Source organism: Epinephelus moara, chromosome 21, assembly GCF_006386435.1.
Source record: "Epinephelus moara isolate mb chromosome 21, YSFRI_EMoa_1.0, whole genome shotgun sequence".
NCBI lineage: Eukaryota > Metazoa > Chordata > Actinopteri > Perciformes > Serranidae > Epinephelus > Epinephelus moara.
Genome location: NC_065526.1, coordinates 1483501 through 1511394, shown reverse-complemented (window position 1 = coordinate 1511394; position 27894 = coordinate 1483501). Strand labels below are relative to the sequence as shown.

General features: G+C 44.6%; 1 protein-coding gene across 2 annotated transcripts in view; it reads left to right on the top strand.

Moving 5' to 3' along the window:
* The window catches only part of LOC126408778 (disks large homolog 1-like), a 178721-nt gene that overhangs the window by 111738 nt on the left and 39089 nt on the right, over positions 1-27894 (top strand). For both annotated transcript variants that reach the window (XM_050074458.1, XM_050074457.1), the window contains exons 5-6: positions 24301-24396; positions 25094-25147. In XM_050074458.1, the coding sequence (XP_049930415.1) occupies positions 24301-24396; positions 25094-25147 (150 nt within the window). The remainder of the gene's footprint in view (positions 1-24300; positions 24397-25093; positions 25148-27894) is intronic.

Sequence of the window (27894 nt, the reverse complement as noted above, 5' to 3'; positions counted from 1 at the left end):
AATCCAGGTAAAACCCCCCCTCCCCACCCACGCTGGGATGTTGTCATGGTACCACAAATTTAAGTGTCATTGTAGTACTGTTGGGAAAAAAAAAATCATACTGGTATCTGTCCGTCTGTCCCATTCTCATAAACACCACATATGCCTTGAAGGTATTCCTTCAATTTGGCACAAACGTCCACTTGGATTCAACAATGACTTGATTAGATTTTGGGGGTCAAAGGTCAAGGTCACTGTAACATGGTGTGTCTCATTCTCTTGAATATGATATCTCAAGAACACCTTGAGGGAATTACTTAATATTTGGCACGAACGTCCACGTAGTTCATAATATTGAACTGATTATATTTGCTTGGTCAAAGGCCAAGGTCACTGTGACTGGGTTTGTCTCATTCTGGTAAATGCAATATCTCAAAAAGGCCTTAAAGGACCTTTCTTAAATTTGGCACAAACGTCAGGTTTTGACAATGAACTCAACAATGTACTGATCTCAATCCCTAAAATTTGGCACAAACGTCCACTTGGACTCAACAATGAAGTGATTAGATTAAGGTGGTCAAAGGTCAAGGTCACTGTCTTGTTTGCCTCTTTCTTGTAAACACGATATTTCACCCTGAGGGAATTCTTTCAAAATTTGGCATCAACGTCCATTTGGACTTATGACTAATTGAATAGAATTTGGTGGTCAAAGGTCAATGTCACTATGGCCTTGCGTCTGTCTCATTCTTTTGAATGCAATATTTGAGGCATTGTCAATTGTCATGGCTCCACATGGACAGACAGGGATGGAAACTAGAAAAGAAACCTGACTGGTTTGAGGAGGCGCACAACGTCGAGGCGGTGATTCTAGTTTGCTGTAGTGAATGTGTGGATCCTAGACATTTAGCTGGTGTTGAAGTGGCGGACAATGTAGTGTCGTGACACCGACACCAGGCTGGGGTGGCGCTGAAAGGCATCACAGGGGGCTCAACTCTCAGAGTGGCAGAGCGCACTCTGGACACTCTGTCTGTGGAGACGGAGCAGCAGAGCGCCGAGCGGAGTGAATGTGTGATTAACTTAACCGTTGGTTCATTCATGTAGAAATATAACGCTCCGTTTCTTCCACCAACAGGGCTCTCATTTTAGTGTAGAGCGTCAGACTGAATTTACCAACGCACCATGTCGCCATTTCATACTTGTGCCCTTTTGTTATTGGTTGTATTAGGGACAACAGATTGATTTGAATCGAATCAGGAAATCGGTGGCGATACGCAGCCCTATTTAGAGGTGAAGATTGCAGGATGCAACCAGCTGAAACTTCAGGTTAGATTTCCTTCATTGTTCATGACCCAAAAACCTGAATGGTCCTATCTAGAGTCAGTGTTTGGTTTGTCCGTTCTGGGCTACTGTAGAAACACGGCTGTGCAACAGTGTGAACTCACAGACGAGGACCTGCTTCGTATGTAGATATAAACAGCTCATTCTGAGGTAACAGAAACACAACGATTCTTATTATCAGCTGATTAAACACTAAAGAAAACACACTGATTATATGATGTTCACTTTAATCCGAGTTTTAAAGATGGTACTTGAGTAAATGTACTTTTAGTTACATTCCTCCACTGGCTGTCGTTCTTCACATCAGACTGAACAGAGAGCAGCTGAGCAGGACCTCCACCTCCACCTCCACCTCCACACTGTCACTTGGCTGCAGTCGGTGAGGTTTCTGCTCACGGTGGAGAAATCTCCACATCCTGCTCTTCATTGTTTCCTCCACGTTTGATGTGCGGCGGGCGCCCGCCTGACGTCAGCAGGCAGCTATCTCCAACACCTCCGCCGCGATAACGCAATGAATGGATCCTCACATCCCACAAAGACACTGAAGGCTGGGAGGACGTACTGTACACTCCTTTTTTTTTTTATTATTATTCCTTTCATTTTTTCATCTCTTTCTCCGCCTCTTGCTCGCTGTCCTCAGCAGCGCCATGGCAACACAGGAGATGAATGCCGACAAAGAAAATCCTGACGGCAGGAAAATGGAGGAGGAGGAGGGGGTTGAACCTGCCGAGAAGGACAAGGGCAGATTTAGTGAGGCTCTATGTAACAGGGGGGGGGGGTGACGGGGCGGGGGGGGCGGCTCCTGTTCGTCCCCAACAAAAAGATTTACAGCAGCTCTGATGTGTGTTTATCACCAAGACAAAGACTCAGAGGCCATGAAATGACTTGTCACTAATGCTTCTTCTCCATCGTCTCATCTCTGCTACGCTTCATTCCCAGCTGCAGCAAAGGATGCTGGGAGGACACACCAGCTCTATTTATAGCCAGCAGGGTTCCAGACAGTCCTGGAATTTCAGGGAAATCATGGGATGTTTTGGGGTGTGTGTTCCAGGCAGGGAAAGTCTGGGAATAGCAGAACGTGTTTTCTTGTTTCATGTGTTTACGTTCAGGCGGTTTAAAGGACTCCACAAGATTGTCTCCAAAGAAGAGTCATGCTAATTTTAAGAAAACAGCTCAGGGAATAGAAGTGCTCTGACCCACCTTTCTTCTGCACCAGTTTTTTGTAAAACAAGTATTTGAAGAAAAGACACAACCAGTCGTACTATTGAACTTCTGTTAGCTCAGAGATCGTCTTTGAAGCCTTTTCAGAAAACACAAATCCTACGTTTTTATAGCTTGTTTAAATTTGTTTTTGAAGTGCTCGAACACTCTGACGTCAGACGTCTGGACATCAGAATGATTTCCTTTGGCTGTCAGTATTTAACAGACTGTCTCTTGTTGAGCTCCTCATCGTGACATTCTGTGACTTTGGCAGTTTTTGGCAGCTTGACAGATGATTCGGTCTCTGGTTTGTTTCGGCAGTAAAAATGTCGGGAGACACCGTAAATTAATTTTCCGTCGTTAGAAATTTATTTCTGCAGCAGAACTCCTGTAGGTTAAAGTTGGCGAATAAAAAAACTTTAAAAAGGACTGACTTAAAAAAATATATAAAGAAAATGTTTGTTTGTAAATGGACTTAAAGAAAGTCGTCACAATATTAAATCTACAAACAACCCATAATACAAAACTCAGTTAATGTAAGAGGCTCGGGGACTGGTCCTCGCTCCACTCAAAGAAAATATCCGCCATTGTAAATATAATGTCAATTTTCTCTTACTTGCCATTCAAAGTGGGAATTCAGCTCATGATTTGATTCGGTTACGATTTGATGATAAAACGATTATTGGTGTCAAATAATCAAAATGTTTTTTCTGTACATGATTTATTTTTCTCACTGTGGGACTACTTGCTTCTTTTAAACATAGCTTACAGATTACTGTACCTGCGTGCAGTTTAGCTCATGTCCAGTTCCCTTTAGCCTTCAACCTTACAGCCAAAGTACTTACCTAAGTTTTGAAACCAGTCAGACCAGTTGGATGATTGTATACCGTGATATTTAACTGGAAGAACACAGTCTCGCTGCAAAGTCGTCGAAAACCGACGCTTGGTCAGTGACGTCCTGTGTCGGACACTGATGAAAAAAGCCGTCCTTTCATGTTGGCATGATACGCAGGCGGTCACATTATTGTTTAACAGCATCTGTTGGCGTCAGGGGGAAACAACAACGAAAGTTCAGGTGGCAAAAGTCCGAGTAAGGAAGATGAGAGGGGTGGTCGATCAACCAGCAACCATTGACTTTCACCCGGGAGGCTGGTGTTCACTTCCTGTTTGATTGTAAAGCCAAAACCTGTTGTTTTGTCCAAATCCCAACCACGTGTGTGTGGCATTTGTTGTTTAAGGAAAAAATCGTAAATTCGCTGTGTAGAACCAACGAAGTGCTTTTATTTTGAAAGAGACTGTATGCAAACTGTACATTTCCTGTGAAAACAGAAGTGTATTTTGAAAACAGACAATGCATGTAACAGGCTGAAGTTTACACGGCGTCCCAGAACGTCAACAACCAACACACCCAGGGTACCTTGGACGTCATATGTGGACGTGGAAAGTCCACGACCAAACATGGACATGTGACGAGGTCACAGTGAGGATGCGTCGACCAGAATAGGATGATAGGACTACGTTTTATTGAATAGTTAATTTTCTGCAGCCTTTAAAAACTTAATTGCATCAGTGAATTGATTTGAAAGCATCTTACAGTCTCCTGCCTGTATGGGAGTAACAAAATAATGGGGAAGCCTCTGAGGAGAAACAGACTGAGCAGAGTTAATTTGCTGCAGTGTGTGTTGGTCAGTCGGTCTCGTTTGTTAACATTACTGCTTCCTCTCTGGGTGATGGCAGTAGAAAGTACAATATACTCCATGTCCGCCTCACAAATGTGATTATTTAGATATTGAATTTAAGGAAACTAGCAGCTGCAAGAAACACAGTAATTGACAGTAATCAGAGCCTTCAGTATAAACATGATGATGATGATGATGAGGATGATACTAAAATGATTTTATATTTGATGGACTCCTGACACAAGAAGGAGGGCACCTCGGCAGTACTCAGGAGGTGAACTGGCAGTACCGGGTGGGGACTGGATGAAATGGTTTACCGTCCAGCACTACTTTAGCAGCCAGTTTATACTCTATGAAGCTGAAATTTTGGTATGGAGGTCAAGTGTGTGTTTGTAGTCATGCCAGTTGGCTAAAAGGGGGCGTGGCAGTGGGAGTGGCCAACCACAGACTTGCACAAGATTTTGTTGATTTATTTAGATTTATTTAGTTTTATAAGGACAACGCACATTAATCAACATTTCTGTAAATGTGCCAGTGTTAGTCAGCTGGCTAATTTTCAACTGCAGTCCTTTGGCGAGATGTTTTGAAACCAACAAAAATGATTGTCGTTGAGCCAAAGGACAGCTGATGAACTGTTCAGTGCATGCGGGTACATGATCGCAGCTGATTTGTTCTGGTTCAAGTCTGAAGAGCTGAAAATCTGTTGTTTTCTTCCTTCTTCACAAATGTTTCTGCAAATCCCTGTAAGATGGAACATCATAGACGCATGATATTTTCAGCTGTGATTGGATGTTGTCTGCAAATTCTGCTCTAAAGTTTGATTCAGATCAGTCAGATGGGGGCGCTATGATCGAGGCCCAAAAAACAATTTTGGGAAGACCACACCTCTCACGCTATAGATCTGACTGACTTGAAATTTGACGCACGTGTTCAGCTCAGTGTGCTCTATGAAAAAGTCTCAACTAGATTTTCTGCCATTTTGAATTTTTTGAAAAACACATTGTTGACCCCTCCTCCTGAAGCGAAGGTCCGATCTGTCTGTGGATGACTGTAGAGCGCCCCAGAGATGAGTTAGCATGTCACCACTCACAGTTCCCTCTTATCAGAGTCAGTGAGGTTTTGTTTTACATGTCTGAAAGAAGGTCTGAGGTCAACACGGGCTGAAGTCAGTACTCACTCGTGAACTTTGAAGCTTCTACGTGTCTTAAAAAAGACAGTTGCTAACAAGAGGCTAAATGAGACTTCAGAACGTCATCACGCCGAACACGAACTCGTTACGTCGGCGACGTTAAGTCATGTGACCGTAGTGTTTTTCATTTAAAGCTCAATGTTTTAGATCTGATGACATTTAGGCACCAATAATCATAAAGTGGTGTTCATTAGTGAAGATTATCTCACTGAACAACACCAAGCTTCATAAACGTTTGTTCGTCACAGAGTTTATTTTCTAATAATCCAAAATGCAGTGGAAAAATCCCAAAGTCTTTTAGACAAGGGAACCAGGGTGACGCTAACTTCAGGGTCAGACTACAGGAAAACATCGTCCCTGACAGACTCTGTTGGACGAAGCTCATCAAAGGCTTGTTGATGTCTCGTTGTATTTAGATATCAACCAATGAACTGTAGAGGGGGCGTGGCTCAGCACATAAATAGACCTAACTCCACAACCGTTGAGCCAGTCATCACAAAAACTGCAGGAATTTTCGAAAACGGTACGAGCAACATACCCCGAAAGTTGCATCGGAATCGACCACTAGGAGGCGCCACTAATGCAAAAAAAGACCTGCCGTGGCTACAAATCAGAATCAATTAGAAATGTTTCGTCCAATGATCACAAAACTTGCAGATATGTTAAATAATAATGTTTGAACCATGTGTGTTAAATAATGTGTAATTGGCCAGTAGGGGGCGCCACCAGTTTGGCCTTTCAAAAAATGTGTCACTTTGTTCAAACATCACCAAACTCGGTTTCTATAATTGACCAACAGGAAGTGACGTTGTTTCCAAAGAAGAGCGTGGCCCGGTAGAGATTTGGACGTACATGAATGAGCATCCGTCCAAACCTGTTGGTTATCTTAAACACAGGCGTCATACACTCAAAGGTCTTGATCCTTCGCAGCTTTCAAGTTTTAAAGGTCCATGCTGGCTTGAACCCCAGAGTCGCTGCTTGTGACTGTATTTTTGATTATACTTTCATTTTTATTTAATTTTTTAATATATATTTGTGTGATTATCTCCGCCTCCAGAGCTGCGTTCAGACTGTTTTAACTAACTAGTAAAGTCACTAACGTTGAGCTCTCTGAAAGAACTCCTCTGGATTGAATCAGTGGTCGTGACAGTCGCTCCACACATCACAGATCTCCACACTGTCTGTCACTGCCGCGATAACTCAGCATTTTTCAGGCGTGAGTTTCCCCCCAGCTGACTCACATCTGAGAGGGGAATCGAAGTGTGAGGACTGAAGTAGGACAGAGGTCAGCTGGACCAAACCCACAGAGAACCAGGAGGGAGGAGGGAAGAGGAGGAGGAGGAGGAGGAAGGAGCTGCGTGAGGTTTCCAGACTGCAGAGAAAAGAGATCAGAGGACTAACTTCCTCTCTGCCTGCGCTCTCTTTAAACACACACACACACTCAGACACACACAGCCGTCCTCTCGTCAGCCCTGCAGTCTGTTGTTGCTGTCTGCTTCAGACAGACGGAGGCTGGCCGACCGGCTGCGCTCTCTCCGCCTGCTACGCCATGCTCTCTCACCCCGGCAGGTTAATCCGCCCCCGGAGGCGCCTCTCTCTCTTTTTGCCGTCAAGTCCGAGAGTCTGACGCCTGCCGGCCACCGTCTGCCGCCGCCACTGCCGTTCATAACTGACAGCAGGAGGACGACCTCGGCGTGTCTCCTCTCTGCTCCGTCGCTCCCCTCCTGGAAGCAGCATCTGGTCACCTCCACCAGCTCCTCCATCTCTGCAGCCTCCCTGTTTGTGTCTGTGAGGAGGAGAAGGAGGAGAAGGAGGAGGAGGAGGAGGAGGGGGGGACACAAGGTGGAGTGAAGCCCCCCTCCCATCGTCTGCTCTCCAGCCAGCACCACCTCCGCCACCCCGCAGCCTGCAGCAGGAGCGAGACGAGGCGCAAAGGAGGCGACACACCACCTCCACCTTCAGCACAGCAGCAGCAGCAGCAACAAGCAGCATGCTCAACTCTGTGTGGTACGCCAAAAAGATGGGTCGCCGCATCATGGGCACCCTGAGGAGAACCAAGCGGCTCCACCGGCGCCTCCTGGTAGGTCACCCCCCTCCCCCTCCTTCCGCCCCCCCCCACAAACCCATAAGAAAATAAATCTTGATAAAGGTGAGGAGGGAGGGGGAGGTGCTGCACCGCTGCACCGTGTAGCGTGAGTCATTTTCTACAACGTGTGTGTGCAGCGTGTATACATACCATCATGCACTGGTATGTGTGTGTGTGTGTGTGTGTGTGTGTGTTGTAAATGTATTGATCGGTCCGTCTGCTGTGGATGTGACGCTGCTGGATGAGGCAGATGTGGAAAAGTTGCAACAGGAGCTGCTGCTGCTGCGTCATGTGGTGGATCAGGATTCATGCAGAAACCTTCACATCTGGTTCAGTTCCTCGCCGCAGATCCAGAAACGCCCTCATCCACGGTCCCATATCCCAGTCATTTGTTTTTATCACCATCACAAGATGAATAGAGGCGCAGTGTAAACATGAGGACGCTGTGTGTTTGTGGCGTTGGAGGTGATTTGTTGATAAGGCTGCAGCGGCTGCGAGCAGGTCGTTAGATCTAAACAGGAGATCGCGCTGAGTGTCGCCAAATGTTCAGGAATCAGTGTGAATGTTCCAGAGCTTTCAGCAGCTGTATCGGATCATAACAGCAACGGGCTGGATTCTCCCTCGTCTCAGACGCAGGAAGTGTTTCTGTTGAAGTCAGGTGTTGGTTTTTGTCACACCTGTGCAGCTGGTTTTTTTTTTTTTTCCTTTAAATATATAAATAAAAGTCTGCGTGTCGACGTGGAGAGATTTACCTGCATAAACAGCAGCATCATGTTCTGGGCAGATGTGAGGAACCCCTGCAGTAGCACATGCCTTCCCCAGCGTTGCCTAGCAACCTCCAGGCTCCTGACACGCAGCACTACCCCACCGCCTCCCTGTTTACTGCCTCAAACACGCACGTTACCATACATGCACACACACACACACACACACACACACCAAAATGTAGGTTTACGCTGAAGACAGGCGACGATAATTATAACACAGTCATGAAGCGAGAGGAGCTGAAGAGTCTGGATGTGTTTTGTCCTCAATATGAATTCAGATGTTTCCTCTGATGATCTTAAAGCTTCAGTGTGTCGGATTCAGAAATGGAATATAATCTAATCAGTGTGTTTTCTTTAGTGTTTAATCATCTGAAAATAAGAATGGTTGTGTTCTCGTTACCTCAGAATGAGCTGTTTATATCTACACAGGGAGCAGGTCCTCGTCTACAGAGATCACCATGTTGCACCGCCATGTTTCTACAGTAGCCCAGAGCAGACAAACCAAACACTGGCTCTAGTTGTCGTGTCGTTAGCAGCCCAACTTGTCACATGAAACTGTTTTATTCAGTGTTTCTAGCAGTTTGAATTAGGCCTGGATCATCAGTCAGACACCGCTCAGTTGACTGAGACTGCTTCAGGTCCAGCAGTATTTTTTGTTTGTTTGTTTGTCCTTCATCCACTCAGTGAGCTGTGCAGTGAACTTCCCAGATTTTCCTCCAGAGTGAGCGCTCTTTGACTTTGACGCCACTCTTTGGCACAGCTGCGGACGTGATGCAGCAGCACAGAGGAGAAACGTTGGGCTGTAAAACTCCGACGTAACATTATCTTCTCTCCTCTGCTCACGAGTGGTGAATGTACAGCTCACAGATACTTCATACGACAGTGTCTGCCTTCTGTTTGATATAGAGTGTCTGCAAAAAAATGATCTGTCGTTAGCGTTGTTAGCTTGTTTACTACATTAGAGGAAGTTCAGTGTGTCACACTAAGCGCCCTGCTGAGCCTCATGCGAACTGCAAAACTTTATATGAAAACAAACAATCGTTGAATACTTGTGTTGACCGGCCAAATCTGATTCGACCTCTGTGGATAATTCTGCTTTTGCTGAAAACTTCCTCAACGTCTGGGGCCAGCTGCACAAAGCACCTTAACTTTGAGGTTTAAGTTTAAGTGAGACAGTTAAGGCTTACACGAAACACCTCCCCAGTAACTGACTGGAAAGATCCTGTTGCATAAAACCACGTTGTGGTTCAGATGGAGTGAGAGGTTCTTTGTGCAACGGTTTAACAAACTTTAAGCAATTCCTTAAGTTTAAGGCCAAGATAAGGAGAAAATCTTAAACCCTTAAGTAAACATTTTAAGGAAACCTGAAGGAGAAGACTTGAGGATGTTTTGTGCAACAATTTTTTCAAGGAAACCTTAACTCAGACTCAGGAAAACCTTAACCCAAGGTGCTTTGTGCAGCCGACACCTGGATCTTATATTGTCTGAGAAAAAGGTGAGCGACATCAGCATGTGTTGGACCAGCCGCCCCCAGAGACACGCCAGTCTGTGTCGGCACACATGGATTTGTGATGTGTGTTATTCAGTGTTTATACTGGTGTAAATCAGCTGGTGTGTTTGTTTCTGAGAGGAAGAGGCTCTGTGGATCATTAAGCTCACTGCTAAATGCCACCAAACCCCTTAAATCAGACAGACTTCACCTTGAGATGATACAGAGAAAAGTTCCTGAGAACAAGTCAGGTTCTGTTTCTGATCACTGCTCATTGAAGAAAGTTTCCAAACATGTTTCCAGTGTTAGTGACAAGAGACAGAATCCAGTGCAAAGACATTTTCTGACAGTGTCTCCTGTCCTCTGTCAGATAATGTCCCGCTCTAGTTTTGAGGACATGAGACAGCGTCTCCTGTCCTCTGTCAGATAATGTCCAGCTCTAGTTTGGAGGACGTGAGACAGCGTCTCCTGTCCTCTGTCGGATAATGTCCTGTTATAGTCACAAGTCCAGGCGTCACAGGTTAACTCCACCCTTCCTGCTGTACTCAAAGGTTCCTCAGCTTCATGTGTCACTTCTCTGCAGAGCTCTGGTACAGCTGTGTCTGTGAGAAAACGTGGGGGCGGAGTCAGATACCTGGGTTCACGTGTTTTTAGGATGTAACATGTAAAAATGCTGCAGTAAAATTACTTGATAATAATCCCAGAGGTATTCAGCAACCTGTTGAACAAGAATTTTGCTGATAACAACCTGACTTCATTTTTAAACAGTTTTTAAAATCTGTTTGTTTGTTTTTTTGTATAAATGACTGAGGTTTTGTGATCTCAGCATCTTTCATTCATTCATTCATTCATTTTCCATTACTGCTTATCGTGTTAGAGGTCACAGGGGGGTGGAGCCTGTCCCAGCTGACACTGGGTTAGAGGCTATCACAGGGCTGACCCATTGAGACAGACAACCAATCACACTCAGTCATACAGCCAGTATTGGTATGGCGTTGCTGCAGACACGTAGCGCCCACCCTACCTCCTCCAACTTTAACACAGATACCATTTAGTGTCCGTTTGTGTCAGAAAATAAGGAAATAAATGACTAAAACTCATCGTGCAGTTTTCCACGACCGACACTGGACAGTAGAGACTTTTATTTTCGATATTTTTTTTTTTTTTTTACCTGTCGGGGTGCAGCCCTAACATGGATAAATATGAAGAGTGATTAGGTCAGCTGGCAACTTGACCGAGGTCTAGGCCCTCTGCAGTCATAGTCATGTTTGTTTGGGAAGCAGCTGGAGGCTTCCCCAGATCTTTCTAGCGGAGAAGGAAGGTGTAAAGATAGCACGACCAGTAGAGCCACATTTATACCTCAGGTTGAATTTATAAAGCAGAATTTCCTGTAAATATTCCCATAAATGTGGAGGGATGAACTTCAGCCGATCCTGATTCTTACAGCATGGAGCAAACTGACTAAACAGAAGAGTGAGGAAGAAATTGACTTTTGTTTTTTTGCAGTTTTGTTTTGGTCTTATTTTCATAGTTTTTGGACGTCCTGTGAGTCGATGATGCTTCTTTCTGATCAGGTGTTTTACACTTTAATGATATCATGTAAGCCTCCTCATCTGAGGTGAGAAAGAAGGGAAATGTCAGCGTCATTATCCAAAGCTGTAAACATCCATTAGAGAGCGATTACAGAGTGACTTCCTGCTTCACTCTGACCGACTGACTGTATCTGTGTGAGCAGACTGTGTGGCTGCAGCGGATGTTTCTGGTGTGTTGTCTTTCAGTTATGTTTGGGCTTCGGTACGTCTGCGTTGTTCACTGCTCGTGTGGCTGCCGTGTTGGACTCTGCTGGTGTCGCTGTCTGCACAGGTCGCTGCTGTGAAACTGACAGTGAAACATCATAAAATAAAATGCTGTGAGCGAGAGGAGTGATGGCCAAAAGTTTGAAAACTGCTCTCAGGTCATAGAAAAAGATCCTGAATGTTCCTTTAATGCTGGAGATGCAGCAAAGTGAGAATGAGCCCCAGTTTGCAGCGTTTATTTTCCTCTGACAGTTTTCTCTTTGGTTTCTGGATGAGAAGATTTCTCAATGTTTGTTATCACGATGTCCACAGAGTAGCATCAAATCAAAGAAGAATTCTGGTTTATAGCAGGCAGGGAGGGGAATCAAGAAGATTTTATTGATACAAGTGTCACTACAGATTCTGCTGATTAGTCCAAATCTTTGTCAATTACCTCACTGACTCCTGATCAGGTGGAATTTATACCTCTGCGTTGAATTGACGCCGTAGCTACAACGTAGGCTCTGTCGACGTAGAGTCTTTACTGTAGCCTGACGTGCACCTCCCCAGAAATGTAACTCCACGCCACAGTGACGCAGACCTCCTGTCTGTCTCTGTAAGCTGAAACCATTTCCCTCAGTGGAAACAAAGCTTTGATTTACTTTAATTTCACAGATAAGAAACAATAAATTGTGAAGACAATAAAGCCTCCACACACTGTGTGTGATTTATCCTGGCTGAAATATGAGCAGAGGAAATCTCTGCTAGCTGCTAGGCTAATTTATACAATGTAAAATGCCATAGGCTTGTGCTAATAACGTTAGCATGTTGCATTTGTGGGGAAAATGTATGAATCAGTTTGCTCAAAACGTTTTGCAGCCTCGATCATTTTCTTTTTCCTCTCAGACCTTTTCTGCTCCACCTTTTCCCTTTTTTGATCCTTTATTATGTTTTGCTTGTATTTTACGTTTGAACTCGGCTCTGTCTTATTTGATTTAATTTGATTAAATCCATTTGACCTCTGACGTTACATAGACGCATCAACATGAGGTGGAGGTGATGACAGATGGCACCACAGCACCTGCCTTACAGTAAAGGAGGCTGCTGACAACTGTACGGCTGTGCAACCATAAATCAGATGGGCTGTTCCAACATCACCCGCAGCCTGCGGGTCTTCTTCTTTCTCTTGTCCTCCAACATTGCTGGTGCTGGCGTTGCTCTGGCATTTGTCGAATTGCCTGATGGCCAGTCTGAGCCTTGTTTGAACCGTCAGAAAAACATGCCAGCATCAATAGAAGGAAGGGATACACTGTCTGACAGTTACCGATAATAACCTGCTTCTCATGGCCTGTTTGTATTTTAAACAGAAGTGTATATCGTGGGGTCAGAAAGTCTGATTTAATATTCAACAGCTCTGACCGAACCAAATCCAACTGTTAACACGACACTCTGCAGACGGTCCTTCAGCGCAGCGTCTGAGCTGTTCAACAGCTGCAGGAAGTTTGTTGATCTGGTGTGGTGTCGGGTGGTTGGAGATCAGACACTCGGTGCCATCCTCTTGTCTTCATGTGCATCTCACACTGCGACATGTTTCGCCCTCTAGACGGCAGCTGCAGTTGTTGTTCTTCTCTGTGTTTATTGACGGCTCACAAACCAAGTTTAAAGGTACATGTAGCGCCACCCACTGTGTCGGTGTGTAGATGCTGCCTATGTTAAGTCAATGAAAGCAGTCTGGCTTCGTGTTATCGGCTATGATTTTAATGATCTAAAGCATAATAATAAAGAATGTCCCATTATCAGCTGATAATTTATCGGACTGATATACATCATGCTTCCTTAACAGAAGGAATTTATGAGCTCGGACGGACAAGATTCTGATGGATTGGACGATTTGGAACCAATACTCAAAACTAGCTCTGGATTTCCATCCTTAAAGTGGGTTTCATAGTTTTATACATCAGTTCTGTCGGTGATAAAAACATAAAAGTGAATATTTAATATCTGTGAACGTGGACATCAGACAGGTTGGAAACAAACCAACGGGACAGATTATTTAGAAGAGAAAACAAAGGTGAAGAGTAAAATTTCTCAGTGTGCCAGCTGTAAACTGACAGACTGACCTCATGCGTCAGCTCTGACTGTACTGACTGAAGTTGTAATCTGAGCAGTGAGGGATTATCACAGACACATGAGGTGCGTGACCTCCAGATACAGTGTTCTAGATCAGTGGTTCCCAGCTGGTCCAACCACAGGGTCCAGATTCCTCCTTAGTCATTAGTTCAAGGTCCACACAGTTTAAGATATTCAGTGTCATACGTGTGTTTGGTCGTGTCATCGTGCTACTTTTTTGTCTCTGCGAACCAGCTGTTTCTTATTCACTCGCTCTGCAGCAGGAAACAGCACTTCACAATAAAAGCTCTGTGCCGGATATTCACTGTACTTCAAAATAAAGTGTGATTTTTACAAACCTGCTGCAGTGTTGGGCAGTAACGCGTAATTTGATTGATGAAGCTCAGGTAACTATACATTACTACTGCCGGTCCTCTCCGCTCCTCTCACCCACAACTAAACACCCGTTCTGGGATACACAGTGTCGGCCCGCTTTGCCTGACCTGCGCGGTCCTCTCCACTCCTCTCACCCACACTTGAGCACCCATCCAGGGAGGGCCACGGAGGTCAGGTCAGGCGTGCCGACACTGTGTAAACCAGAACGGGTGCTCAAGTGTGGGTGAGAGGAGCGGAGAGGATCGCTCTGTGCCAGATATTCACTGTACTTCAAATTACGCGTTACTGCCCAACACTGATTACAACTATTTGATAAGAAAGTAGTATTTGGGTATAGCAAAAAAATAAAAATAAACTTCAGGTTGCAGCCTCCGCTCGGAAAATGAAACAGTCCTAAAACTGCGGTCCTGAAACTGCAGCCTCCGGCACTGCAGCTTTACCTTACTCGATTTTGCGGCTCCGTGTGAACGGAGATCGTTTCAATAACGTCGTCATATACATGCGGAAGTTTTCTAAAGCGCGACGAGGTGGAGTTGCCACAGTAGATCTACACTTTGCTGGAGAAGCGTTGATGAATTCAACAGGGTGAGCAGCACAAACAGAGCTCGGCATTGTTGTTGTTGTGATGGTCGACTTTCTCGCACATGCCTAGTGACTGAAACTCTAATGAGCATGTGCGAAAAGTCTCCGTTTTCAGAGGAACTGCATATTGCAAGTTTACATGACAATGGAGACGCTGGTGTTTCCAAAACATTGCACCCTGGAACCCGTTTTCAAATCCTTGCGTTTTCATGCACCCAAAATGCTGCTGTCGTGTAAACGATCGGCCAAAATGCAACTAAAGTTTACCGTTTTCAGTTGAAATCGTTGTCGTATAAACGGGACCTTAGAATGGACCTGCAACCCACCAGTTGGGAACCACTGGTTTAGATCACCTGGCTTCCCGTCTGATCGTCTGACTGCTCGTGTTTCCTGACCTGACCTCTTGGTGATCTCGTAGCATTCACAGATTAATTTTGTGGGTGTAACGTCACAGCTGATTTAACACGTGGATAAAAACTGTAAAAAAAAAATAAAAATAAATAAGACAACTTGTCATAAAGAGAAAAATTCTTCTTCATGAAGCAGTTTCCCAGTTTAGAAAAACATACATTTCTATGTTAATAAGGAAAAATAGTTTTGCTCCTCCGTGTTTAAAGATACTGAGGTTATACTTAACCAGTATCATGAGATTTAGAGGCACTGACTCCACCAGTGGTGTAACTGGTTGTATTTCTGGCCTGTAACTGTCTCCCGTTTACAGTGCCGGGTGTGTTGATGTGTGTGGCCTGTAGGTGGAGCTGCAGTCACGTAGCAGCATTAATCTTCATCAGCCCTCAGTGTGCTCCTCCTCTGTGTGTGTGTGTGTGTGTGTGTGTGTGTGTGTGTGTGTGTGTGTAGCCAAACACACTGGATGTGTTGATGAGGGCCGAGCAGCCACATGGGTCACACTCTTCACTGTGATGTATATTTTTAGACTGTGACATCACGACCACGACAGCTTATCGCACTGATTTACTCTCTAAATGCTGCGTTCGTGTTCCTGTCGTCATGGATCGTGTGGGTCAGTCTTCAGATTCCTGCACATTGAACTGAGGCTGAGTTCAGTAACACAGTAACCTACATCACCGAGACATTCACAGCAGAACACGGACGCAGACTGATCATTGTCTTCAGCGGTGAATGTGGATGGAGACGAGGTGTTCAGGGACTGTTTGGTGGCTGGTTTAGCACAGCTCTGTCGTGTATTCAGATTGTTGGGTCAGCATATCTGTCGGCTCGTTGATGCCGGAGAGGGAAAGATGTGGAAGTGCTCCTCCCACCAAACCCACCGGCTCCTCTCCTGGATTTTAAATCCACTTATGGAAATCTGTCCAACTGCACGGCGCCCGTTGTCATGTCAACACTCGGGTTACTCCGGGGCGCGTTTCATGTTGTAGAAATAATTTTTTTCATTCATAATTTACCCAACGTTAAGGCTGGAGTAGTGTTACCCTCCACAGTTCATACAGCACCATCTGTCACAGCAGGGGAGTCTCAGCAGGTTGATCGAATCAAACTGAGGCTGACATCAATATCTGATCTCAATTTTTATTAATAAAGCCTGATATCACCAAACAATAGTAAAATCACAAGAACAAAACTCCCCAAAGAACAGGGAAAACAAGGTTGGAATCACAGAAACCTGAATAAATTACTGTTGTATACTGTAACATACCTGAGGTGGATCGGGTAACAGAAGATGACCTACGAGCTAGGTGGTCGAACATTGCTCGTCTTTCTGCCCTCTCGTGCACACGAGTTGTCGACCAACGAGCAGTGTTGGCATCACTCTCATGAAGCATAACCAAACTTCAGAGTGTTTAATACCAGGTTTCAGTACCTGTCCCTACCTCCAACCAGGGCTGGGCGATATGGACAAATATTCATATCTCAGTATTTACAGGCTGACTGGTGATACACGATATATATCTCGGTATTTTGTACGAAATTGTCAACATGTTTTCAGCTGCAAGTCAAAGCCACATCTGATATGTCACAACCAGTTTTAAAGTAAATCAAAGCTGTGTTTCCACTGAGGGAAATGGTTTCAGCTTACAGAGACAGACAGGAGGTCTGCGTCACTGTGACGTGGAGTTACATCTCTGGGGAGGTGCACGTCAGGCTGTGGCTCTAAAAAGTGTTGCTGGAGAACTTGTGAGTGAGTGAGGGGGCGGAGCTGTGCGGAGAGTGTGACAGAGGAGAGATGAACACAGGTATGTGTCATGTAACGCAACTTGCTTATCTAGTATTAGAAAAGTCTAAGCTTAAGTTTTATGGTTTGATATTTGAGGTGTTGGATCAAAGAATACATCTAAAATCTAAGATGATATCTGGTCTCATATCACAGCATCACTATAATATCCATACACTCCCCAGCCTCAGTTTGAACCTGTCAGCTGATGAAAACTAAGAACAGTTTGCTCCTGACGGAGTTATGGCGGTCACATTTAATTTTCACACATTTAATTTTCTTGTTTTCTGTCATTAACTAAAACCATACGTGGCAGCTTGACGCATCATTTTGGCTCCAGTGTTACAGAATTCAAAATAGCACAGAGCCCTGCTCCCCAGAGAGGATGATCTTGTTTGATTTTATGACCTCATGACTTTTCTTCCACGGTCAGTTTGAGGTCTGGTGACTTCTGGTTTTAGTCTGTCCAGACTACCATGATTGAAGTCCACGCTGGACGTACGTCCTCCACCTTCTAATACCAGCATGTATCTTTATTATGCTCCCAGGCTGGTGTGAGCTGTGGACGGAGACATGTCAGGTCGTCTGTCCCATTCTTCTGAACACAGTATCTCAAGTTAGCCTTTTTTTTTTTTTTCTTCAAATTTGGCACAAACGTCCACTTGAACTCAAGCGTCAACTGACTGCATTTTAGTGATCAGAGGTCAAGGTCATTGTGACCTTGCGTCTGTCTCATTCTTGTGAACATAATATTTCAAGAAATCCTTGACAGATTTTCTTCAAATTTAGCACAAACATCCACTTGGACTCAACAGTGAACTGATGAGATTTTTTAGCATAAACATTCACTTGGATTTAATGATGAGCAGGTTAGAATTTTGTGGTCGAATGTCACTGTGACCTTGCATCCCCCCTGTTCTTGGGAACACAATGTCTCAAGAGCATCTTGACAGAATATCTTCAAATTTGGCACAAACTGGACTCAACAGTGAATTGATTAGATTTTGGTGATCAAAGGTTTAGCTCATTGTGTCCTTGTGTCTGTCTCATTCTTGTGAACATGATATCTCAAGAAAGCCTTGACAGAATTTCCTCAATTGAGCACAAACATCCACTAGGACTAAAGCATGAACAGATTAGAATTTTATGGTCAAAGGTCACTGTGACCTTGCATCCATCTCATTCTCGGGAGCGTAATGTCTCAAGAACACTTAGACAGATTTTCTTCAAATTTGGCACAAACATCCACTTGGACTCAACAGTGAACTGATGAGATTTTATTGGTCAAAGGTCAAGATTATTGTGTCCTTGTGTCTGTCTCATTCTCATGAACAGGACATCTCAAGAAAGCCTTGAGGAATTATTTGTCAAATTTGCACAAACATTCTGAAGTTCAAGGTCAAAGGCCACTATGACATCAATGAACATGATTTTGGAATTCATACACTAATTCTGACAAAACTTGACACAAATGTCTGACAGGATAAAATAATGATGGCCAAAAGGTCAAAGGTCAGCTTGACTGTGACATCCACATGAGTCTGGACTGACATCGATGTGTCTCTTTCCTGCTCGTATTCCACATTCAGCTTTTGTCATGTTACAGTCAGGGTGGTAACATCAGAGCAGTCACCTCAGCAGCAGCTTGGTGGTTCAGTCCTGAACTGTCAGGTCTATATCTTCATCAGAGGCTTAAAGCTGCTGCAGAGAATATCCAAATGAAAGCTGCAGCTCTCTGCCTGCTGCTGCTAACCAGGAGTCGTCGTTACACACACACACACACACACACACACACACACACACACCCGCTGCTGACGCTGACGTGCTCGTCGCTGTGTCTGAATCCGGAGGCAACATCGATTATTCATGCAGCGAGTGAAGCCGCCCCCCCTCGTGCTGACATGTGCCTCGCTCAGTGAAGCCGATTAATTGGCAGGAGAATGAGAGAAGACGAGAGGGAGAGTGTCACAGAGAAAGAGCAACTGAAGAGGGAGGGGTGACGGGAGAAAGAGGAGAGGGGAGTGTCATTGTGCTTTGGTGGTGGAGGGAGGTGGTGGAGCCTGAGTTACATGGTTGAGTTTGAATCTGTTGCCATCGCACCACAGTGACCGGACAAGCCTGTTCAGATCTGAGGGAACCATCCATAATTTATTATTCAGCCTCCTCCTCCGATCGGGAATCTCCTCCAGGACGATGACCACACATTACCCCCGGCAGGAGTTCACCTCCAAGGCCATGAACAGCGCAGAGAAGAAGCTGCCGCGGGTCAACATCAACCTGCAGGAGTCCATCGCCCACCTTCACCCGCTCCAGAGGCAGCATGCCATCGAGCTCCACCGGCAGCAGCAGCAGCAGCAGCAGCAGCAGCCGAGTCATCCACAGGTCCAGGCGTCTCTGTCCACATTTACCGCCTGCACCGTGCCGGTGTCCTGCCGAGCTCGCAGTCGTTTCCTCAACCTGCGAGACAGCGTAAAGAAAAGCCCGACCAAGAGCACCGCTAAGGTGGTCAGCAGCAGCCTCGCAGCAAGCAGGCCGGAAATACCCTGGGTACCCTTCGCTTTCAGTAAGGTACTTCAACATCGACATGTTCTGTTTGAAGTGGGGAGACCGTCAGGTTGGACAAATGTTTTATTTCAACCATGATGTCTTTGAAAGGCTGAACCAAATCTGTTTTAAAAGAGTCCTGATGTTTGTAGCTCTGAGTATTCCCACCACTGAGCTGATACCAAGACATACTGTGGTTTGTGGGACGGGGTTGCTCTCAAGTTTGTAGCTCAAGTATTCAAAGCATCAAGTTGGTGCCAAAAAGTACTGAATTAATAGCAATGAGTATGTGTAGCACCAAATCGATACCAAGCAGCACTGGGTTTTTTAGCACTGGGTCATTAGCAAAGCGTAGTTCATAGCTCCGTGTATTTGTAGGACGGAGTCTGTAACAAAAATTACACGTACTACAAGTACTAAATATCTGGTCAGATTTGTAATCTTACCGATGAGTTCTTGTATTTCTACTTTGACAAAATCTTTAACGTCTGCTCGTGTTTGGACGATATTTTACTCAACTTTAGGTTCTTTTGTTCAGTGAAAGGGTGTGCAGAAAAACAAGCTTGTATTTGTAAAAATCTGGTTCTGGAAAAGAAACAAAGAAATCCTTCGCACTCCCAACTACTTTTACTCACTTTATTTACAATGTTTCCTGTCCTCTGACTTTTGTCAGGAAAAGTCTGAGGACCGTCGTCAATAGGGGTGGGCATTTTAAGTTACTTCCATATTCAAGTACTGGCACTGCATTATAGAGTACTTGAGTACTTGCAAGAACAACAAAACTTTCTGTTGCTACCTTAACGTTACAGAGGTTTGAGGCAGCGCTGAAGGACGGTCTCCGAGCTGCTATCCTGTGATTAGTTCACCATCTGCCCACCTAGCACAAGCTAACACAGCAGCAGCTAACATCCAACACTGAGCTGTTCAACGGTCCCAACAAACACACCGACAATAAAACAGCCTGACTCTGTCGCTGAACTGGTAGCAAATGTTAGCTGTGTGATGCTAACAGTTAGCCCCGTCTCTGCCTCCACCGCAAGGAGGCACAATGTGAAGCAACACGCTGCACGCAGCTCCGCAATTAAATAAGGTTTCACCCGTTTTAAATGATAAACGATATGTTGAACTAATACTGAAGCTAAACAAGTACTCATGCCGGTTCCTAATCGTTAATAAAATTTGTCGGAGACTTCTCAGTCCTTGGAGGACAAATCAACAGTGTGAGGAGTTTGTTTTTTCGGTTCCTTCACAGTCAGAGTTTTTGATCTGCTGCAGTTTTCAGGAAGAATCTGAGGTAACCAGATTGGAACAAGTTCTGTTTTTGTTTTGGTGCTGAATCTTGGGTCACTGTGTCCGTGTCAGTTGTTGTCTCGGTGTCGTGACCTCTGACCCTTGAACTCTTTATGTCGTTCGTGACTGAAGAGCTGAGCGTTGTTCTGCTGTGAGATTATAAATGGAACAGTTTTCAGAGCTGAACACATGTACAGTGGTGTGTGTGTGTGTGTGTGTGTGTGTGTGTGTGTGTGTGCTGCTGTCAGAGATGGAGGTACTACAGTGAGTCAGTTCATGGAGAATCAATACGGATCGTCCGTGTGTGACTCTGTTGTCATGACATCTGCCGTGTGAAAACCACAAGAACCTTCGTCATTTCAGTCACTCGTCCTCATCACACTCGGCGCAGCTTCTCGTTCAGTCACGTTTTCATCCTCAGCTGTTTCATCTTTTCTCGTTTCCTCCTCAGACATTCTGTTTTAAATCTGCTTCAGTCCTGTGTTTTACATTTTACCTGCAGTGGTGTGTGTGAAGATGGCGTACACAACAATTACCATTTGACTGAGTAAGTCTGCAGTCAGTAGTTGTTTCCATGATAGATTAATGTCTTTATTGGAGATGCACAGATTGAGGTTTTCAAAAGTCTGACCCCACTGATTCTTATTTTCTTTCTTTTTAAAATTTATAATTGGCAGCATACTGAAACATATTTGGCACTTTTCTTTAAAGCGACTGGAAACTCTGCTTGAAATAGTAAAAATACGAAATATGAAATCAAAGATGAGCGTCTCATGTCTCATAACTGTTTGTAACTATCTGAAAATCTTACTCAAAATAAGCTTGTTTGGCTGCTCGAATCATTTCTCAGGATGGCGGGGGGGGCGTCATCAGATCAAGCTTGATTGACAGCTTCTGTCAGCACAAGTAGATTTATTTTTCTTTCAGACAATCGTTTTAATTGCCCCTCAATACACTGCCAGATTTAACAAATGGACCCTACTTGGTCAGAAAGCCAACAAGACTAACTTGAAAAATATATGTTTTTATGTCAGTATGTCTCCCAGAATATGGCCCTAATGGTTTTAACATGTAACCCCATTTACTCACAGGAACTTTATGATTACAAATTGTTGTTGATTAATCTGTTGATCGACTAATTGATGAATGGCCTAATAGTTTCTGAAACAGTGCTGATGCTCATTTATTTACTTTATTCATCACCGCAGAGATCTGCTCTGTGCAGGAGCGCTCACTCCCACCGTCTCTCTCGTTAGATTAAAGCATGAACTCTGTGTGTTGCTGCATTTGTCACAGCCGTTTGTATTCTTTGGGAGCAATTAAGCCCCTTTGTCAGCGGCTTTTCCGAGCGGCGCTCCAGAAGTAGGGCTGCCGGATCAATGTGGTCGATGTGCGGGGGCTAATTTTAGCGTCTGTTGGTTTTCCATGGGCGCCACGTTCTGCTGCTGCAGCACAACAATTAAGCCTCTTCGAAACAGAGCGGCACTTCCTGCCAGCAGCTCCACCAGGTCCTGCTCTTGTATAATAGAGGTCAACGGGATGGAGGCTGCCGCACGCTCTCCTCTTTTTATCAGGGTTTTACAAGGTTCTGCTCTTTTTTTTATTTTCCTTTATTGAGCAAAAAAAAATCCAAACAAAGCACAAGCTGAAAGGTTAAAAAAAAATCAAATACCTTAAATGAAAAACGAAAAATGAAAGAACATGAATTATAAGAAATACTCAAAATGAAGAATAAAGTTCAATTTAAACTTTCAAAATTCAAACTTCTTTGCATCTTCTTCTCCATCTTATTTGTCTTAGCAGTTCTTTTGTAGATTTTTAATTCGTATTCAGTTCAGTTGAAATTCATTATAAAAGCAAAAATTTGTCACTTTATTCATGGAGCACCTTTAAAAACAGTTTTGACAAAGTGCTCTGACAGTCAATGCAAAGGCGGAAGAGGAAGCTCAGATGGCGACAGAGCAGCAGAGAGACAAACCGTCCAAATTAAACATAAGCAAGACAAATGTCAGTTGAACAAGAAGACAGAAAAAAATGCAAAAATCAAGACATAAAATTTAAATGAGCATAAATAGAAATTAACAGAAATAAAAGCAATAAAAAGATGCTGTCACACAAAAGCAAATGTGATTTAACATATTTAAAACCATCCGTTTATCTGTTTGAAGTACTGATGCGGGGCAACGAGAAAAAGATCATTTGCTCTGTGGTGTCTGACGTTAACATCTGACAGCGAGCTGATAATCTCACAGCTCGACTCTGTTGTTAAAACTGTTGATAACCATTAGGTAATGTTAGCCGTGTGATGCTAACAGTTAGCCCCGTCACTCAGTCTGTTTCCATGGAAACAGTGAAGAGGAGCTACAGTCCCAGCTGGACGAGGACATCTAACTGGCCTACTGTCCTTGTCCCAGTATACAAGCACGGGAGGGGAATCCATTTATTGAGCCAAGTATGTGCGACTCCTCTACGATAGGTGGAGATATGCCCCCTTTCAGCTTGTTAGTATTGGACCTTTTTCCTGTTGACCTATTACGTCACAGACCAAACAATGGACAAACAAGTTAGCTACGGTTAGCTAGCAGCTAACTGGTACCATGGTGGACAACTTTACAGCTCTGTACATTTGGTCCGTCCAAAAAGTCACGGCTCTGGATGTAGATTTCTCCATGTTGTTACCGGCTTCTTCTTCTCTTACACATTTAATGCTATTGGACTTCTGGGTCAAAGCCCGGGGCGGAAACTGTGGAGCATGCTCAGAGCGCCTCGGCCAGTTTGGGTCTGATTGACTGTATACATGCATGTCTCTTTAGGAAAAGTCCAGTCCGGTTTTCGTCAGAGTGACACAGTAAATCCATTTCCTCTGATGTCATGTAAACGCTCAGACTGAAAACTGACTCTCACATATTAAAGGAATTCTTCTCCCACAAAACGACCATTTGTGTATCAGATACGTGTTACAGCGTGTTGCCTTGAATTCTTGAAGAGTGCGTAGTTTTCCAAAACGCCTTCACAGTGAACGGAGAATCCAAAAACGTGAACGTTCTTCATGAATTAAAATAACAAAACTTTATCAGAACATCGTCACGAGCTGTACTGCAGCCGGCCACCAGGGGGCGATCCAGATGTTCTGGCTCCACTTTCTGGGATCTTTATTATCTTTATGTTCAGTCTGCGGTTAATAACTCTGCTCGCCCTGATTGAAATGTCTGCTGCTTTTCAATAATCACAAAAAAAAGGACATCCGTCCCCTGCTGAGACTGCACCGAGGGACCGGGGATTTAACACACACACACACACACACACACACACAGACGCAGGTCAAACAGTATGGTTTAATCTTCTCAGCAGCAGATGGGTCGAGTTTTGTCACATCACCATCGACCAAAAAGCACAAGTGTCAGTTTGTCAATCACACAACGTCTTCCTGTGATTGGCTGACCTGACACTGTGTGTGTGTGTGTGTGTGTGTGTGTGTGTGTGTGTGTGTGTGTGTGTGTGTGTGTGTGTTGAACTCCTCCCAGCTGGCACCTCCACATGATGAAAACAAACAAACACCTGTCAGTCAACACGGACATGCCTCCATCCTCCATCCTCCTCCTCTTCCTCCTCCTCCTTCTCCTGCTGTTCATCTGTGCTGCTCTGTGTTTGTCTAACCTTTGACCCCTCACCATGCTATTGTTCAGCAGGCAGAGGCCACCCCGCCCTCCTCTCCCATAATCCCTGTGATCCCAGTCTCACCAATCGCAGCCGAGACCACCATCATCCCTCCGACGTCACAGGTTTCTGTTTTTTTTGTTGTTGTTGTTGTTGTTGTTTTTATTTTCCTCCACTCGTCCCTCTGCTCCATCCATCCATAGATTTATCTTCTCGTTCATTCGGCTGCTCGTCTCGCCGCCATCGTGTCGCACCATGTCTGCCGTCCAGCTGCGGCTCTGATGAAGTGAGCAGATTACAGATAGAGACAGTGGGAGAAATGCCACACTAACTGACTGACACCCCCCCCCCCCCATCCGACACACATGACTTTTAAGAGCCCATCTGGCTCCTCCCGGGCAGAAAGTGAGCAAGCGATCAGGGCAGACGCAAAGAGAATGAGTGAGTGAGCGCGTCAGATTGACTTTAAAGCTCGAAGAAGAAGAAGAATCGTTGAGGACTCGATTGGACTGATTCAGGCTTCATGCTTCAGCACTGCATCTTCTGCAGTGTGAAATGCCACCATGTACGTAGCGCCCTGTCCTCACTAATCTCTGCTCAAATCCACCGGCTTCCTGTTTTATCCTCTGTTAGTACCATCAGAGGGGACGTCTCTAATGTCAGCGCTGCCTTTTATTTGCCGCAGCTTGTGTTCAGTGTGTGTCTGCAGGGGTGGAGCTCTGTGGGAGGTCGCTCAGGTTTTGGGTGTTGACGGGTGGTGGTGGGGTGTATTTTTAGGGGGTGATGTTTCCTCTGACGCTGTGATGTGTCTTCTCTCCTCAGGCCAACCCTCCCCCTGTGGTGGTCAACACAGACAGCCTGGACACGCCTCCATATGTGAGTCCACTTGTGAATGAAATTAACATGTTTGGATCATGTCAGCCATTTTGTTTTTATCATGTTGCTGTGGTCACGGCGGCGATAGCTGTGGCCGGAGGCATCATGTTTTCAGGTTGTCCATCCATCCTTACGTCTTATCTCAAGAGCTCCTTGAGGGAATTTCTTCAAATTTGGCACAAACGTCCACTTTGACTTACAAACTGGTTAGGTTTTAGGGGTCAAAGGTCACTGTGACCTCGCATCTGTTTCATTCTTGTGAACCTCATACCTCAAGAAGGCCTAGAGAAAGTTCTCTTAAATTTGGCACAAACGTTCACTTGGATTCAACGACAATCTGATTAGAATTTAGTGGTCAAAGGTCAGTGTGACCTCACAGAACATTTTTAGCCATAACTCAAGAATTCATACACTAACTATGACCGAATTTCACACAAATGTCTCACAGGATAAAATAATGATGTGATGACATTTTATATCCAAAAGGTCAAAGGTCATCTTCACTGTGACATCATCGTGTTCTGCGTAAAACAGTCTGTTGTTCAAAATCATATGTCAGGAACAGAAGGGGAGACATTTGATCAGATACTGAAATGGTGACACTATGTACACACTCAGTGGCCACTTTATTAGGTACACCTTGCTGGTACCAGTTGGACCCCCTTTTTAATTCTTGGTGTCACAGACTCAACAAGGTGCTGGAAACATTCCTCAGAGATGTTGGTCCATATTGACATGATGACATCACACAGTTGATCCATGATGAGAATCTCCCGTTCCAGCACATCCCAAAGGTGCTCTATTGGACTGAGATCTGGTGACTGTGGAGGCCATTGGAGTACAGTGAACTCATTGTCATGTTTGAGATGATGTGAGCTTTGTGACATGGTGCGTTATCCTGCTGGAAGTAGCCATCAGAAGATGGGTACACTGTGGTCATAAAGGGATGGACACGCTCAGCAACAATACTCAGGTAGGCTGTGGTGTTTAAACCATGCTCAGTTGGTACTAAGAAAATCTCCCCCACACCATTACACCACCAGCAGCAGCCTGAAGCGTTGATACAAGGCAGGATGGATCCATGCTTCCATCTGAATGTGGTTTTTCCAATCTTCTATTGTCCAGTTTTGGTGAGAAAACCCGTGTGAATTGTAGCCTCAGTTTCCTGTTGTTAGCTGACAGGAGTGGCACCTGGTGTGGTCTTCTGCTGCTGTAGCCCATCTGCTTCAAGGTTGGACAAGGTGTTGTTGCTTCAGAGATGGTCTTCTGCACACCTTGGTTGGAACCAGTGCTTATTTGACTTCCTGTTGCCTTTCTATCATCTTGAACCAGTCTGGCCATTCTCCTCTGACCTCTGGCATCAACAAGGCATTTTGGCTCACTGGATATTTTCTCTTTTTGGGACCATCCTCTGTAAACCCTAGAGATGGTTGTGCTGAAAATCCCAGTAAATACTCAGACCAGCCCGTCTGGCACCAACAACCATGCCACGTTCAAAGTCACTTCAATCACCTTTCTTCATCATTCTGATGCTCCGTTTGAACTTCAGCAGCTTGTCTTCATCATGTCTACATGACTAAATGTTAATGAGCTGCTGACACCTGATTGGCTGATTAGATTTTTGTGTTAATGAGGAGTTGAACAAGTGTACCTAATAAAGTGGCTGGTGAGTGTATGTATCCTTTATTTAACCAGGTAAAAGTGTTATTGAGATTGAAAAGAGGGCAGCAGAAACACTGAGACGAATGAGACATGTCAGACATGTCGAGGTTGCTCCGACACACCTGACTGGACCACATCGAGCCAGATTACAAGCAGCAGCGTACCTCTGTGTCGATGATGAGCTGAAGGTAGAAGACTCCTGTTGAGTTGTCTCCAGTCTGTCTGGTCGTCTCTGACCGTCCTTGTCGGACTGGCTCCTGGCATCAATCCAGTCTAAATTGAATTGGCAACAGATTGTAAACAGCTGGCCGGCCTCTGATTGGCTCAGTGATGTTCGAGATGTTGGCTGCTGTCAGCGACATCCTGCGTTATCTCAGCCAGCTTAATTTGCAGAAGAGCGAGATGTTAAGAAAATAAGAAAAGGAGGTTTGAGAAATCAGCTTACTCTGGCCGGCTCCGCTTCCAGCACGTTAAACTCCAGAGTCATATCAGTTCACCAACACTGCAGCGTGATTTCTTTATTAACTTCACTCCGAAAACTTTGACTTTGGAGCTTTAAAATGAGGTTTTTGTTCTACTTCTGTTCATGTGACGCTCAAACTCTCTTTGAGCTTCAAATGTGGACGTGAGATGTCTTTTCCTTTTCTGGGAGGTTGATGTGAAGAGTTGCAGTTTAATAGATGATATTAAAAATAAATAATTTAGGTTTCAGTTATGAAATGAAGTTGTTTCCATTTTTGTCTTTTTACGTCTTCTCCACTATTTTAATTTTACAGCTGTTGTCAATTTGCAGATTCCACATAAACATAAGATGTGCAGGGCTTCTCTCCACTAATAATTTTCCTCGACAGTAGAGACTCAGGTTGTGGTTAATTTCTCCCTCAGAGACATCATATTATTTTTGATTTTTATTTTTTCAACCAACAATGAACCTTCATTAATATAGGCCTATATTTTATCTACAAGTGCACGTCACACACTGAGCGAGCCGCCTGTTAATGACGCTGTGGGCTAATGGGCATGTAGCTACTTCCATGTTTCAGATGATACGTCATGTTTGTAGTCGACCAATGAAGATGAGTTTA